The 17807-nt window shown below is 35.8% G+C and overlaps 1 protein-coding gene across 1 annotated transcript in view; it reads right to left on the bottom strand.

Moving 5' to 3' along the window:
* Positions 1-17807, bottom strand: part of LOC111054603 (metal cation symporter ZIP14) — a 90015-nt gene that overhangs the window by 42701 nt on the left and 29507 nt on the right. Inside the window, exon 2 of the mRNA XM_039437612.1 lies at positions 8579-8705. Within this exon, the coding sequence (XP_039293546.1) occupies positions 8579-8705 (127 nt within the window). The remainder of the gene's footprint in view (positions 1-8578; positions 8706-17807) is intronic.

Genomic DNA, 17807 nt, shown 5'->3' with positions numbered 1-17807 from the left:
TATATCATGATCTCACTAGAAGAGCAACTTTGTAGGATGGTTGCTCTATGACAGTTGCAGGTGTGGATATAGCTTTCTGTATACAGTCTACAGTTTTCAGATGATAAATAGTGATTCTTTATTGATACATACATCAATTACATCATCAAAATGATAGGGGGTTTTTAAGTCCAGGACTTAAAACAGCGTGATTTTAAACCCTCGACTGGGTTAGGGTTTAAATTTAAGTTCTAGACTTAACTGAGCAAACACAGTTCAGTTATTGTTTTGGAGTAGATAAAACGCCAAATAGATGTCATGGAATACCTAAAATTATTTGGATTAGTCCATCTAAATTCATAATTTATAGTTTGTAAGTTCATTTTTGAATATAATTGTATCAGAATTATGTGTAAAAAACTAACCTCATTTTACGACTCTGACATAACCTAAAAATGTTCAAGCGAAATAATACAAGGATTGCCTTGGAATTTATATTCCAATCTGAATGTTATTAATCAATGTCATATTCAACATATTAAAAAAAATAAATTATTTCTCCAGTTTTTTTTTTTAAACAAATACGTTTTCAAACTCAATAGCCTAATGAAATTTTTATTCCAAAATCACTGGTTAGGATCAATGATCAATAATAACATAACATAAAATGAAACGTTTATTCATTCACCTTTCAAAATTTTTGCTTTGAATAGGCCTACAAAGAAATCGAAACATATTTTTACTAAATAGTTTGGAGAGCATGCTCATTTGAATTGTCCCGCTGTAATCAGCTGTTTCAATTTTCTATAATGCCAACAATACAGCAGTAAAATATTGTGAATTTCCCTCATGTTTACTGCGTTAAAGTCCTGGACTCAAATAAGTCGAGAACTTGATAAGACTCCGGAGTATAAAGGTGCGTACTGACTTTCGCTCTGCTCCGCAACCGAACGTCACTCCAGCAGAGCGATTGATGATCGACCGGGGAGCAACAGTGGTTCGACCGGGGAACGCGAGAAGATCTAACATCTTCCGTAACGTTAATGATGGGTGCGTGGGCGGAGCGACTGTGGTTCGATGGAGGAACGAGGGCGGAGCGTGCTCGGTGCGGGTTGAAAGTGCGTATATGTGTACGCAGCTTAAGGTGCGTACAGACTTTCGCTCTGCTCCGCAACCGAACGTCACTCCAGCAGAGCGATTGATGATCGACCGGGGAGCAACAGTGGTTCGACCGGGGAACGCGAGAAGATCTAACATCTTCCGTAACGTTAATGATGGTGCGTGGGCGGAGCGACTGTGGTTCGATGGAGGAACGAGGGCGGAGCGTGCTCGGTGCGGGTTGAAAGTGCGTATATGTGTACGCAGCTTAAGGTGCGTACAGACTTTCGCTCTGCTCCGCAACCGAACGTCACTCCAGCAGAGCGATTGATGATCGACCGGGGAGCAACAGTGGTTCGACCGGGGAACGCGAGAAGATCTAACATCTTCCGTAACGTTAATGATGGGTGCGTGGGCGGAGCGACTGTGGTTCGATGGAGGAACGAGGGCGGAGCGTGCTCGGTGCGGGTTGAAAGTGCGTATATGTGTACGCAGCTTAAGGTGCGTACAGACTTTCGCTCTGCTCCGCAACCGAACGTCACTCCAGCAGAGCGATTGATGATCGACCGGGGAGCAACAGTGGTTTGACCGGGGAACGCGAGAAGATCTAACATCTTCCGTAACGTTCATGATGGGTGCGTGGGCGGAGCGACTGTGGTTCGATGGAGGAACGAGGGCGGTACGAGGGCGGAGCGTGCTCGGTGCGGGTTGAAAGTGCGTATATGTGTACGCAGCTTAAGGTGCGTACAGACTTTCGCTCTGCTCCGCAACCGAACGTCACTCCAGCAGAGCGATTGATGATCGACCGGGGAGCAACAGTGGTTCGACCGGGGAACGCGAGAAGATCTAACATCTTTTGTAACGTTCATGATGGGTGCGCGGGCGGAGCGACTGTGGTACGATGGAGGAACGAGGGCGGTACGAGGGTGGTTTGAAGGCGGAGCATGCTCGGTGCGGGTTGGAAGTGCATATATGTGTACACAGCTTTAGAAGATAAAATCGTGATTCAGAAAGTCAATTTACACCCGAGAGCTTATTTCAGTCCTGGACTCTGTAAGTCCAGAACTTATAGATCCCGAGCTCGGAAACCGGCCTTAAAGAAACAATATCAATTTCAATTCATAATTTTAAAATTCAAATTTAAACAAAATTAAAGAATTTAACGAAAATTCAAATTTATTAGACTGAACAAGATGCAATCTCTCATTCATTCACATCAAACTACTGATCTCCGTTAAAATTAAACCTTAAAAATTAAAGCTTAAAAATATATTATATGAATAACATCTATTCATTCAGGGGGTTACTTGATATCTTTATCATAAATAATAACTACCAGTAACCCTTCTATCTTATTCTTTAACACTGTGTCATGAAATGAAAAAGATACTTATTATTATTAGTATTATTATACTAATTAGTACTATTACTTATTATACTAAGTATTATTATTTCATTACACTCAAGCGGTTGCACAGGAGTCTGTTAAATCCTAATACCACGATAACCAATCAGAGAAGCCTTCCTCTCAATAAAAACCTTTTGTGATTGATTCTTGTGAAATCTAATCATTTTTATAATTTAACCGGCTTTTGTGCAGCCGGTTAAATAATAACCATGATTAGATTCCACAAGAACCAATCACAGAAGTTTTTTTTGTGCAGCCGGGCCTTCCTGTCATGAAATTAAATAGAAAGGTACTAGTGATTATGTGAATGATAATAATATTACATAATGTATAATACATTTATGCTCCTAGTACACTGCTAGAAATTTAGTTTCCGTCAGTCATGGTTGTGTGCTGGTTTCTGTCAACAAGGTTTAGTGTCCATTCATGCTCACTGCCTGGAGTAAGGTTAGTGTAGCAAGTTAATCTCATGTATAGTGTTCAACACTTGACCAGTCTGTGTGGGTGGACGTTTGTCAGCTCAAATCTCAAATCTTGTTTACACTAAATGTTAGTCCGTTCAGATCTGAAATCATGAATCTAGGTTATCCATGGTCTGGTGGATCTAGCCTTCAATTTGTATACTGGTATAGTGTGAATCCCATTTCGTATATCGCACTGGGTTTACCCACGATATAAACAAGTGGGGCGAATTTAAGTGATTGAACAGCTGTCTCTTCATTCTTCCCTTGTCAAATAATAACACCTACACACTCACTCCCTCTCACTCTCTCGGTCTCTCACTCTCATTCACTCTCTCTTCCACTCTGTTTCTTTCTTTCTATAACCCCCGCATTGAGGTTCATCGTCGGTTCAGCGCGACTGTCTTCCGGTGTATCAGGGGAGGTGGGGTTCGCTGGGCTTAGTGGGGGGGTGCATCATTGGTCAGGCGCATGTGTTGGTGTGTGTGTGTATGTGTATTGTGAAGCTCTTCCTGGGGGAGTCACTCTCACCTCCAAGGATAGGACAATACACGTAGGGGTGATGTAATGCTGTATTTAAATGCCTCACGTATGTATGGTGAATCTTGTACTGAGTCAATGGTGTAGAGGCTATAAATTTTGCAATGCGTGTGTGGACGCTGAGTGAACACCAGACTGATTGACTCACTACAAGATTCAATACAATTGTCGGAATCGCGGGAGGCCTAAACGCTCGCTCACCCTTGATTCTTCTAATGACAGATTGTATAATGATGAAATTTCTTATAAGCAGTGTAGCGATCGCTAAACACTGAATACGGATACCTTAAAATTATTACCTGTGAAGAATGAGCATACAAAATCATACAGGTCGAGCAAAAATCCCGATGTAGATAATTTACGGGACTGCGTCTCTAATAAGTTCTGAAGGATTAAAATACGGTATTTGGACCAAATATCGTTCAGAATATACTTCGAGAACAGAGTCTTGTCGGGTTTTAAGCTCTATTGTAGGAATTTATATGATCTCTGGCTGCATCTGCTGTACAATTGATGTGTTCGCTCCTAAGTCGAGGTTGGTAACAGATAAAAGCTGATATATGAGCAGGTAAGGACAAAGAATAAATATCTCGATCTGACCCCACTCACTACATCCACTTAGACCTGTTCCAATATCCAGCTTAATTCAATTATTCCAATGATCGTATTCGATCGGTTCTTGATGATATAGAACGTATCAGACACAATAATTGACAGGCTTAAGAAATAATCGAACTCAGAAAGCGAATTAACAAAACTGAAATATATTATAATAAAATATATGATCATACAGTGCAGATTCAGAATTTGATTTACAGGATGATAATAATTTAGCATTAACAGAATAGTTAAAAATTTTCTTGTGCTTGCATGATACCATGCGTGATTCGACAGAATTTTACAATTGATAAAATTTAACAGTTTTGAAAAAATAGTGAAAAATGAGTTATAAAGTATTTTTAAAATGCTCGGGGTCGTGGTTCTGGCAGCGGAGGATAGCTAATCAACTACAAGTTCGTATAAATTAAATATTGAATAAATTCTAGGCTCTTAAATGCTAAAGCGCTTGTCGGCGTGGCCAATAATTTAACGAAGAAAATTTTATGTTTTTCTGCACTGAAATATTTTCGAAGCGTAGATTGGGGCCCCGTTAAACTTATAACTCACGTGAAATTCCTTGGCGGTCGTGGTTTTCTTCTTTAGATCAAAAATCGTTTGATCGGCAGCGGGTCCAGGCTTCGGTTTCAGCACGTGGGGAATTTTTAATTTAATATTTCCTTCACCAAATTAATTAAGGGATAATTTACTTTAAACTTTTAAATTTATCGATTGATGAAAAATAAATTTACAAATAACAAATAGATTGGCCTAAAATATCGGCTCACAAATAGAACATATAAAATCGAACAAGAAATTTTTACGAATAGGTCTTGGTAACTATAAAGAGATCTGAACGGTGAGGATTTCAAAAGGGAAGTGCTGTCTTTTCTCTCAGCTTCTTGGCTAGACCTTTCTTCTCAGAATCTCGATGTAATAATTTGCATGAAAATTTGCCATTGGTAGAACGATTGTGACGTAGACGTGACGTCAGTGGCAGGCAGTAGAATATAATTCCTTTAATTACAATAATAATTCAATTTATGTAATTCTTAAAACTGCTTAATCTTCTAGACATAGTTCCTCTCATACAATGTACATGTGCTAGCGTATATGATAAGGCAGGTTGTTGTCTGATAGTAGATTAACATGTGTTGCTTTCAAACGATCACCTTTTTGGTGCTATTTCTATGCACTATGATTGGCTTAGGCTTGCCAAAGAGATTTAATTACCATGTGGTTCAGCTGAATTAATCATTAATAAATTAATATTCTTATACAATTTTTATTAGGTTTGAGACTGTTATAATTAATTTCTGCCGTTTTATCAATAATATAATTTCATGCTATGACCTAGTTAGTTACAATAAGACCTGACATATAATATAATTTCTTAAATAATAAATAATTTCAACGATAATACATACATTTTATTTTTTTATTTGAAATTCTTGGTCCTTTATTGATAGTTTTATAATTTTTAGAGATGGTATTATATCTTGCGTGAAGCCAGCATGACATTTGACAATACTTTGAATCAGTCAGCTGTGTTCAGGCTGCTTTAAACATCTGATCGATAGTAAACAAAGTGTAACCTCAAATTCAATGAGCAATTCGTAAATAATTTGTGCTTTATTTGCAGAATAATTATAATTTTATTGAATAATTTTCTAGAAAATGTTCAGTACAGAACGGTACTCTTATCTAATATACAGTTACTGATAAGTAAGCTTTATCGCTCGGTCGCTAACTATTCCTTTAGCAAATTCTTTCATTTTAAAAGGTAATCACAATTTTTCTCTCTTCTCATGAGATCTATTTGAAAGATTCATCACAGTATGTATGTATGTGTGTGTATGTGTGTGTGTGCATGTGTGTGTTTGTGTGTGAGCTTTCTTTTCATGCTTTCATACTTTTCATAGTTTTGATACATTCATTTATTCAGTCTCAAAATTAAATTTCTTTAGAGTAATTCTAAGAGAATCAAGTTCATCTTTGAAAGTAAACTCTAAAGACAAATATAAAATATACTCTTTTTCTCTCTCAAAATTAATTAATTTCATGTTCGAGGTATTTATTAATTTCCTTATTTTCTCATCTTGCTTGTAAGGTTTGTAGCCATATTGCTCTTTTTTGCTTCTTCGATCCTATCCGTCCATCCTATCCATATCCGTCGATCCTATCCATATATTCCGTCATAAATGTTGTATTTATTTCTCAACAGATATTTGTTATTTTACATTTTAAGAATGCTCCACTTTTAATTTTATTCAACTATTCCACTTATTATTATTATATTTTTTTACATTTTTCATTTTAAATATCGTTTTGTTTTATTTTATTTTACTGAGTATTGCTTGTTAAATTATAATTTAGTATTTTATTGGAGGGTTTTAAGTGTAAGAGAGGGCCGACTGCGCCCTAACTTCACCCTCCCAGGTATAAAATAAAGGCAGTCATTCTATTCTATTTTATATCGCTATCCTTTTCCTCTATCAAAACTCTCATTAACTCATTTCCTCATTCTTCTCATGAGAGTGTAGATGGAAAGGATATTCATGGATACCATTTTCCAAGAAGGACATTCATAACGTTGGCTATAGAAGTTCAACCATCTCTCTCAACAGTTTGGTGTTTATGAAGGAAAGTGTTGATGTGAAGGATATCAGTGTTGACCGATAGGATGATCAAACTTTATCCTTTTCCGAGAATTGGGAACATTGGTATGTTCAAACTTCTCTGTTTCATGTGGATAGCGTACATTACTATATAGATATTCATTATAAATTGGTCCAGTATACCAATTAATATTGCTGGTAGAATCATCATCATTTTATTTCATCTCATCTCCAAGTAGTTGAATAATTTTTCAGTTTATACTTCCTGGAATGCATAGAATTATTTTATATTTCATCCTGATATAGATTGGCATTCAAGAAAGTATTGATCATCAATACAAAGCACATTTCCATCCACATCATCAGTTTTCAAACTTTCATGTTTGACCAACCAATTTTGAATGTTTACTTATTTTGCATGAAGACAACTTGATATTGTCATAATCAATATTTTTCAAAAACAGTTTTCGATAGTTCAGTTCTAGTTTCATCAATATCAATATCACAATATTATCAGTATCAATATCATTATAATTGCATATTATCAATCTCTGACAACCTGAAAGCTTAGCCGTGTCGCAAATTGGGACGCGATGCGACGCGAGTCTGCTAGATGATTATAGATGAAAATACAATACCATGAATTATAATCATTTTCGTCTATGAGACTCGCGTCGCGTCCCAATATGCGGCTACTCTAGAACATAGAAAAGCATAATATAATCAAATTTTTGTGTATGAATAAATAGTATACGAGTAAATAATAAATAAGTAGTATAAGAGTAGTAAGGATGAAGCCCTACGATTGTCCATGAGCTGTTGACCAATTAAGGTTGAGCTCTACTGTCATTGGCCGTAACTAGACACTCCCAAGTACTCCAAATATGGTATTTCAAACGTACCGCCATAAAAACCCCACAAAATGGCCGCTCCATAAGGAACACGGGTGTCTGGTTTCTCGGTTACTCGGAGCTCAGCATAAGACAGATTTACATTCACAGACTTCTAACATTCACCAGAAAGAACCCACAATTCTTCATCAATTTGAGTCACCCGCAAGGAACACGCAGAAGGAACATGGACTTGTCAATTCCCAGGATGACAACATCAGCTGCTCAGAGGTCAGCCACATATTCAGGACCAACAATTTTCAATAAACTGCCAATAGCTATTAAAGAAACAGTTCTAATCAATTCATTCAGATCGAAAACAAAAAACTGGCTCCTGTCCAATACAACCATGGAGAACAATCAGTTCTATGAAAAATTTTCCATACTGTTTCATTCTTATTTTTTTCATTTTAATGATATTTTCCCATGAGTATTATACATTTTTTTATGTTAAATTTTTATAAAATTTCTACTTCTCAGGTTATTAATTTTCTTTTTTAAATTTGTGTATATAAATGTGGTTTTCATGAACTTCTAATGACTCGCAAGATGTATCTTTATTACAATTTTTTACTTTTGGCATAAAATCTTAAACAATAGCAAAATTAGTGGCATCCCGACACATATTCATATATAGTGGGGGCCACATTTTCTCAGATCAGCAAATAATCAACCAAATTGTATTAATACTTTGTAAATAATTGTAGCTTATATGCTTTTTGTAATCATGTCTATATTTTGAATAAACTCCTCTGGTTGTGTTGTACCCTCGACCAGAGACATTATTATTATTATTATTATTATTATTATTATTATTATTATTATTCTATAGACCTTGATTTTCACGAATCATGATTCGATTTTGTCGATTTTCACCCAGGAAGGAGATTTGTAGAAAATAGGAAATTTCGATTTTCCAGTGAACAAACAGTATTGGTTGTGATATTGTTTCAGGATTTCTCGGTTTAATAAGATTTGTCTACTTACTCTCAAGCGATGAAGGTCTCTCCTGCAACTCCTGTCTTATCTCCTCCTCTCTCTGTTGCACAGTGGGTAGGAGAAGGAGGGAACAGCTGTTCCTCACAGCCGACACTCTCACTCCCACCTGGCTGCACTTGAAACAGACAGAGACAGAAACATTAATTGTTAGCATCTTGCATATTATTGAACAGACAGACTCTCTTCAAACTGTGGGCAATTGTTGACTGGTTAGAATTTTGGATTTTGTTGGAGAGCTGCTGTGAAATCCACTTGAAACTGCCGGCATTGATTGAATTGTTAGCATTATTTGTTATGTTAGAGAGCTGTAGCATAGAGAAACGATAGCGTAAGTAGATATCCCATGGTATAGGGCGTTTATGTCGCAACTTTTACTGTTATCCCAAGCCGATAGTTCACGTAGTTCTTTCCTATGCAGCTGTGTGACGCTGGTGATCTCTCAAATTGTGCCGTTCATACACTATCACCCCAACAAAACAGTGAAAATTGATAATAATCGACAGTAATCGGCTTGAGATAACAGTAAAAGTTGCGACATAAATTCCCTATACCATGGGATATCTACTTACGCTATTGTTTCTCTATGGCTGTAGTGACCAGCTGTCTTGAATGGAAACTTCCAACGTGAATGAAAAGCTTGGGTGTGATTTGTAAGAGTAATGCAGACCGTTTGGAGAGATTCTTACTGCAGTATAGATAAGATCATAGATAAAGGAAGCATAAGCTATATTTCTTGTCTCTGATGAGAAGAAACAATAGTGAGAATCACTCGAAACTGTAAGCAATGGGTATGAATGAGAAAGGATGGAGGAGGAGGAGGAGGAGGAGGAGGAGGAGGAGGAGGAGGAGGAGGAGGAGGAGAAGGAGAAGAAGAAGAAGAAGAAGAAGAAGAAGAAGAAGGAAGAAGAAGAAGAAGAAGAATAAGAAGAAGAAGAAAGAAGAAGAAGAAGAAGAAGAAGAAGAAGAAGAGAGAAGAAGAAGAAGAGGAGGAAGAAGAAGAAGAAGAAGAAGAAGAAGAAGAAGAAAAGAAGAAGAAGAAGAAGAAGAAGAAGGAAAAGAAGAAGAAAAAGAAGGAGGAAAAGGAAAAGGAAAATGAAAAGAGGAGGAAGAAGAAGAGAAGAAGAAAAGGAAAAGGAAAAGGAAAAGATGATGAAGAAGAAGAAGAAGAAGAAACATAAGTAGAAAAAGAAGGAATGGAGGAGAGAAAAGGAGAAGGAATGGAAATAAGTAGAATAAGGAGGGAGAGGCTCGATATTAACGCTCTAACGTCAAAAGGGGTTGTCTTTGGAAGTAAGAGAGAGAGTTAGAGAAAGACGGGAAAGATAAAGGACGAGATAAGATGAAGATGAGGTGGAGGTGGAGGAGTATTATCTTCTGAGCTGCTTATTTCTGACCTGTGAGAGCAAGGTTTCCTCTGAGTTAGGTTTCCCGTGAGTAAGGGTTCCAACGTGATACACTCTTCATGAATTTCTTCGTTCTCAGAATACACGCGCGGCATATACAATTGCAAGCACATTAACAATATATTAGTCCCACCATTTATATCGAGCTAATTGGATTCAGCCATTAGATTCAGACAGAGTCACAGAATTCAATAGAATTCTCTATTGTTAAATTTCTCAATTTTAACGAACTTAAAGTAGCTTATTTTGTTTTTGTACAGTCTCGCCTCTCATATGGCATCTTAGCATGGGGAGCAGCCTACCGCACCCATCTAAGAAGAATAGAAGTTATTCAAAAAGCAATCCTTAAAGCTGGCTTTCGAAGATATCCCTCATCTATACTATTTCAGGAAATTGGTGTTTTAACTATGAAAATATTATACATCAAGGATTTACTCATTCATGTTTATAAACATTTTGGTTCAATTTTTCTACCATCTTTACATTTTCATTTTATGCAGCCACAGTTGGGATCAGAACTATCCAGCTAACGAGATCCTTCTCAACAACAAATTGTTTCGTCTTATCCCAAGATAGTAATATATCGTAATCTCAAGAGATTATTTCCGCAAAATAACATTTTCTCAGCTGCAAGTCTAGCAATTTTCAAAAAAGGTTGAAATATTTGTTGTTTGAAATAAGTGATGAGGATGCTGTGGCTCTGGTCTTGGCGGGCGGTGGACTCACCTGACTTCATAATTAACATGACTTCTACTGACTCTATATCAATACCGACTGACTTTACCATACAGACTGGCTATATACTATCGTACGTTACAGACGGACATAACAATATACAATGACTTTCTACAATACGAAACTATGACAATCATTTGAATGGAATTACCCTCATCCCTTATTCCTCATTACCCATTAAATTCATTTAGGCTCTCTTTCTTCTTCCCCTTCATAAGATTCATTCTACTTGAAATACCAACTCGAGTCTACGCACAGGCCACAGTGTCCATGTAGGCTCATTCTGTAATGTATAATATGAAACCCTAATCTAAGTACTTAATAATTTGTATTTATATTTCATATTATTTATCATTTTTGTACTTGCTGTATTGTGGAATGAAGAAGATTCTTGAAGATTCTTGATTGATTGATTGATTGATTGAGTTCATCTTACAGCTAAGCTATTTATTTTCTAATAATAACTGTTAATGTTTTCCACTATAGTCAATTTTATGGTATTGTTATTATCTCACGAAGTTTGGCTTCTCTTCCTTCTCCTATACATGAGTATTCCCCATGAGTATGATATGTCTATGATAGAAAAAGTTGGGCTTACGTAGTCAGGGCGTATGTTTATATGTTTTTGGAATCAATTTGTTGATTAGGTTCTGCTAGGTCAGGTATATTGCTTGGATACGGTAACGATTTTAAACACCAAAATTTGAATATAGCTTCCCAAATTATTTATTTCATGCATCTCGGAGCACAAAGATTTTTCACTTCTAATTTGAAATCAACATAATACATCTGAATTGAATAATTGTTGGCCGAACCCAGAATTCGATTCGAACCCAAGATCATTTAGGGTGCTCCCTTACCTGTATCTATTTACTATTACCTTCAGGAGTAGTAGTTAAATTGCACCATTACTGGAGCGGCTTAACATAATATTGTAGGACATTGTTTTGATGTAATTAGGGTGGTGTGAATAGACAATAGATCAATCACATGGTTGAAATTCGGAGAATCCACAAATCACACCTCTCTCGATCAATGTTTACTTCCTAATACTGTAACAATGAACAGTGTTTGTTCAGACAGTTTGAGTTATTGTATGTTACCATAATAACACGTATTCATGTTTTTAGAAGAGAGTTTGAAAATATGTTTAATCTTAAATCAAAACTAAAGTAATGTAAACATCAATGTGATAGAGAATAGCACACCTCTAATGAGATTTACGTTATGATATCAGCACATGAATAAGTTTGGTTTGACAAAACCAATTCAGCTATGAAAAAGCAGAAAACTCTGCATATTTTCAAGCTTCACACCATTGCCATATTTTTTCAGGTTATGAGGATATAAATGAACTGAGAAAAAATTTCATTTCAATCATGGAAATGTATTATTGAACCATACACAGATCTTTTTCGGTAGATATAATACTGTACAGATGTAATTGCTGATTATTTACTTATTACAAGAATTTCAACTCTTTTAAAGGGCCCAGCCACACAGAGAGCGATCTGCAATCCCATAGGTTTCTATTTGTAGTGTAGTTTTGTGATGGTACCTCTCGGTACAAAAAATTACAAAAGGTTGTGAAATGATGATATCCTTCAAGTTTTAATCATTTTCTCCCGAATTTTTCACACTTCAATTCTCTCCTTCCTCCAAATTTTAAATAAAAATTTTTAAGATGTGATCTTGAAATTTTCCCCGGTGGCTAAACCCCTTCTGAAGAAAGCAATTTTTTGTAATATTATTTTTACCTCATGAGCTATGATAATGTGCGTACAGATTATGCTCCACGAACACGCGTATTTTACTTTGCATCAGCTGATACTATGTTTATTATATCTGTATTTTACTGTTCTGTAAAAATAAAGATATAACACGAATAGCATCAGCTGATGAAAAGTGAAATGCGCGTGATCGTGCGCTTAAGTCTGTACGCAGCTATATGAATGAGTTCTCGTTTGATCCTATCGAAGCCTATCCTCTTATTCAGAATTCATAGGGAATAAATAGCAAGTATAGTTTTAATTATACCCCATCTTCGAAGTCCTAATAATAACCAACTTCCTAAACAGAAAATGCGACCAAATTGGAAGTTATATGAAAGTTTCAAAAGAACAGTTATCATCAGTAGCTCTGGAGAGGAAAATAGTCGAAAAATGAAGAAATATGTTACTAAGCTTCTGAAATTTTTTTTTTTGTGGAAAGGAGAAGAGTTTATCATAATCTTCCAATGAGAATTTAGAAGATTAAGGAAAGTACTATCTCAAGAGATAAGAATAGTTTCGCCAATGTGAAATCTAAAACGAAAAACTTCTTCTCTTGTTCTGAATATTCTGAAAATTTTAGTTCTAGAGATAAGAATATTTTCGCTAATGTGAAATCTTAAACAGAAAACTTATACACGGCTTGTTTCATTGTTCACTTCTGACAAAAATATGAGACGGTGACCAGAATTTCACTTCTAGGAAGATTTATAGGTGCTCGGCACTTATCTTCCTTCAAGATTAACAAGTTTACGTTGTGACAGCTCTTGAGAAACGGTTGCTGACTTTGTTGTTGTGGTTGTAGTACGGAAGGAGGAGGAGGAGGAGAGGAGGAGGAGGAGTAGGAGGAGGAGGGTTTGCCAACCTCAGAACATCATCAATCATCCTACCTCTCTCCTTAGCTCAGTCAAGTCTTGTCAACCATCCTTGTCACTCTGTCATGAAACAAGTGGTGTGATTGACAATATTTGGTCTTTTTGTGATGATGGTTTCAACACTTTACTTCCGAAGTAATTGGTTTTGATTTATGATTGATGATGACTGAATCACTACAGCAATATAACATTGACCAAGCGGTGTAAGCTTGAAGTAATACCTAATCATAAAGACAAGAAAATCTGGTGTGGCGCATTCACACAACTTTCCTTGCCATTATGAAAATTAGAATATGAGATGTATAAAGACTTATCTTATGATTTCTATAATGAACCATTATATTGAAGGGAAAATAATTTTGGAAACAACAAGAGATTGAATGAAAATTTCTTGTTTTATTTATATTTTTACCTATTGTCCTATCGTGTTTAGTATTTTCAATATCGGGGCACCGAGCTTTGCTCGATTTTATTTATTGATAAACAGAACACAATTCTTTAAAATGATTGGGGAAGGACTAGGCACAGCCCAAAACTGTTTCTTCTCCGAATTTTGATTTATACACCATAAATAGTTCAAAAAGTAGGTTATGTTCCATACACTTGAATTCAGGTCCAATTTTCAGTCCAAACATTCGAAAACAGAAAAGTTAGAGTAGACAGATTGTTTACAAACAAAATTGAATAACGAAATAACACTCAATAATCACTTAAAACTGTACAATAATGATAACTTATTGGATTGCTAAGCTATCATTGAAAATATGGGTGTTTCATCACTAGCCCGCTGTTGAACAACAGCTTCCTTAGCAAGCTGTCATCTGAATGGAACTAGTATTTCTGTCAAATCTATTGGAGCCTTCAACCATTGCTACAAATGCTGAGTTGTTTGTGTTTTAGCTCCCAACAATTCATCCTAATATCTTGATCCGTTATTCCGTTATATCTGACTCCTCTATTGTAAATTGCAAATTCGTTCTATAAATCGGATATGAACCCTGAGTTTCAATTCACTAGAGGCATGGATGAGTGTTATCTGTTTAATCTCCTATTCCTATTGTTAGGATATCGGAAAGTCGCATTTGAATCGCGATCAGATTAATTGTGTATCGATTGAATGTTCACACTCACATTTCAGTTGGAGTCGAACTGAGTTGTTCAAATTCAATCGGTTTAGAGATCTGTTTTCGGGGCTGAAATTATTGTTTTCACTTCATTTGTTGATGTTAAGTGGTAGGAATAACTTAATCTCTGCAAAACTGATGGAGATTATCAGGGTGATATTCACATCAAATTGGATTAATTTGAAGGAGTGTTTTTGGCTGCATCAGGACAGATAGAATGAGAAATGAGGGAATAAGGACACCAGTAAACGATAAGATTATTCAAAATAGAAGGAACTGGTGTAGTCATTTGAGCAGAACAATGAAAAATGCAACTTTTAAACCACCCTCATCCCCTTAGCACATGAGTTAGGAATGGGGAATTTTGATATGCTCTTCTCCCAACTAGTCTCAACAAAGTTGCAAAGTAAAAAATTGTGTTCAATACATTACCTCCAAATTCCTTTGTCATTTGGTCTATTGTTGCAAAAATGGAGATTTCACAATCAACACTAATGCTGCTGCAAAAGGTGTAGGGAAATTCGTAAAAGTGTGGAATTATACATAAAATTGAAGAGAACTCAATGCTTTATAAGTTCATAATCAGCATGGATTTCTCATCGAATTTTAAAAAGTTATAAGAGAGAAAATTGAAAAAAATTGGAGGCAAACGTGTTTTTTCAAAAATGTCACAACTTCAAGAGCGGATATCTCGTAAACTGGAGGATATATAGAAAAAAATGTGAGATGAATATTGTAGGAAATTATATAAGCTTCAATTTTGTATATAACAGTTATACATAGTTATAACAGATACATAGTTTTAGAGTTGTATGCGAGAAACCAAAAAATGGTATTTTGAACCACCCTTTGCACAGGGGGTAGGGGTGGGGACTTTTGATATGTTTACCTCCTTACTACCCTAAACAGAACTGCGGGGTCAAAAATTGTCTTCCAAACATTTCCCTCTATAACCTTTCTTTGACTGGACTAATAGGAATGTTGAGGAAAAGATGGGTGCCAGAACAGGTTATTCACTACACCTAATCCTTACTATTATTTCCCTTCTCTAGACCTTTATTAGACATAAAGTGATTAATGAGAACCATTGATGTTATTCTCATGGAGAATAAATTATTGCTAACAGTAAAACATGAATGAATCTTATTATAGTGATTATTGTATGTAGGATATTGCAGGCCAGTAGATTATAACTACACTATGAGTAGCTTTACTGGGATATAATAGTCTAATATCTAACATGGTATTTTTGTGAATGACAGCCAGGTTTGAAAAATCTGGTGTTCTACACTCACACAACTTTCCTTGCTCACTGTACATATTAGTCAAAGAGGATGAGAATAGGAAAAGGATTTGATCAGCGACCTCCCATTTCATTTGGTAAAAGTTTATCTTCCTCCCCCACTTATTAGCCAATCGGGTGTGATGCTATTTTTGGAACAGGTAATTTATGAATTCGCTTCGCAGGTTAATCCACCTAGCGGTACCCTGTTGAGCTACTTCACCAATGAGGTGAATCTATTCACTTGTTTTCAACCTACTTACTAAAAACATCCCTTCCTTTTTCAATAATAAGTTATTGAGAGTAATATTGGTCGGAAATGAAATTGAAACACTCAATCGACAAAGATATGTGAAAATTATCTCATATTCAGTAGAATGGTTCATTTATATAAGACGAGAACATTCGAAATCTCTGGCAGCATCTGCCAACTCTCGCTTTGGTTGTTGATGGCCATTTGACATATATAGAGGGGATTGTGACGTGGAGTCCAAGAGCAGCCACCGCCATTCAGAGAATATTTCACATAACTAGTAGTGAATGTTTCACTTCTAGCAATGAAAAACATACTTTTATTGGCGGTGGTTGCTTTTGTTGTTCTTGTTTTGTCGGGTTGAGTCTGTGACTCGAAAACAGTCCCAGGCTGTCGCTTTCTGCTCTTCTCGTTTCTGTCAGTTTTGCTGGTAGAATGGCTAGGGAGTAAACTGGTTTGAATTTTCTCAGAGACTGTAAAGTTCTCGTTGGAAGTTTTTTGATAGCTGGTTGAAATGAAAATTTGAAACTTGATCATATTTAAACTATTAATTGCATTATGGAATCCACAATAATGTATAGATTTGAATATGGCGGGATTCCAGGTTGTGATTCAACAGCGCACCCTAGCGGTGGTTTAGAAAAGTATCACGTGACTCTATTTCACTAATGGAATCATCCATTCAAACTGCATGCATTTTTATCAATCGATGGAAATATGTAAGAATTGGTACTTGAAAATGGAATTTGAACCTAATCTCATCTCTATCTTCAACCCAAACATAGGCCTATTCATTTTTATTTTATTAGATGACAAAGTTGCACATTTCTGGAATCGCCCCAGTTCGTGCCGATCCTGGATATTAGACCCGGTTCATATAATTATATAGAGGAACACGTCGAAGGACACACGTGGAGTCGGAAGCCACAGAGCATTAACAGCAAATTGACATTTAATTAGCTAATGGCTTGAATACTATGATTGTTCATGTGACGGATTTGACTTCATTTTGCCGATTCTGAATTATATTGAAATCTATATAATATATATATATTATATATATATATATATATATATATATATATGTATATATATAAATGAATGTCTGTTTTGTGTTTGTTTGTTTGTTCCCTATAGACACGAAAACTACTCGACAGAACGGTATGAAATTTTGGGAATATGTTGTATGAATATGGGGGATGGTTTCTGACCAGAAATTTTAATAGGGCGGCTAATAATAACCATTTATTAATCCATTTTACAGACCTATATCTTTTTGAAATTTACGGCCGAGCGGCTACCGAAGACCGGAAAGATGAACATGATTCAAGATCATATTGTGATAATATAATTTAGCATCTAAAGTTACCAGCTGTATAATAAACACGTCACCCTGTGATAAATTGTGTACTGGTATTACAACGGTAGTTTGGAGTTGAAGTCAGTGTAGTTGATTGATACCAGCTGTAGATAATCGTTCCTCAGAAGATCGATACAAATAATTATCACTCCCCTATCATTAAGAAACTGGAAAATGTTGGAAAAAATTATTCACCTCATGAAACAGAGTTGTTCATATTGGATTCATTAATTACTGAAGAATGACAGACTATATTCATCCTAAAATGAAAGATGGAAAGAATATGGAATTCTAAATATTAGAATGTTTATAATTATAATAATGTTTATAAAATAAAGAATGTTTATAAATATTTTTTCGGTATGCAATCCACAAGTTGACATGTTTTGATGCGAACAAACGAACACACGAACAAA

The sequence above is a fragment of the Nilaparvata lugens genome, chromosome 11, assembly GCF_014356525.2.
Source record: "Nilaparvata lugens isolate BPH chromosome 11, ASM1435652v1, whole genome shotgun sequence".
Lineage (NCBI taxonomy): Eukaryota > Metazoa > Arthropoda > Insecta > Hemiptera > Delphacidae > Nilaparvata > Nilaparvata lugens.
Note: the sequence above shows the minus strand (reverse complement) of the source record. Positions and strands in the feature narration are given on the sequence as shown.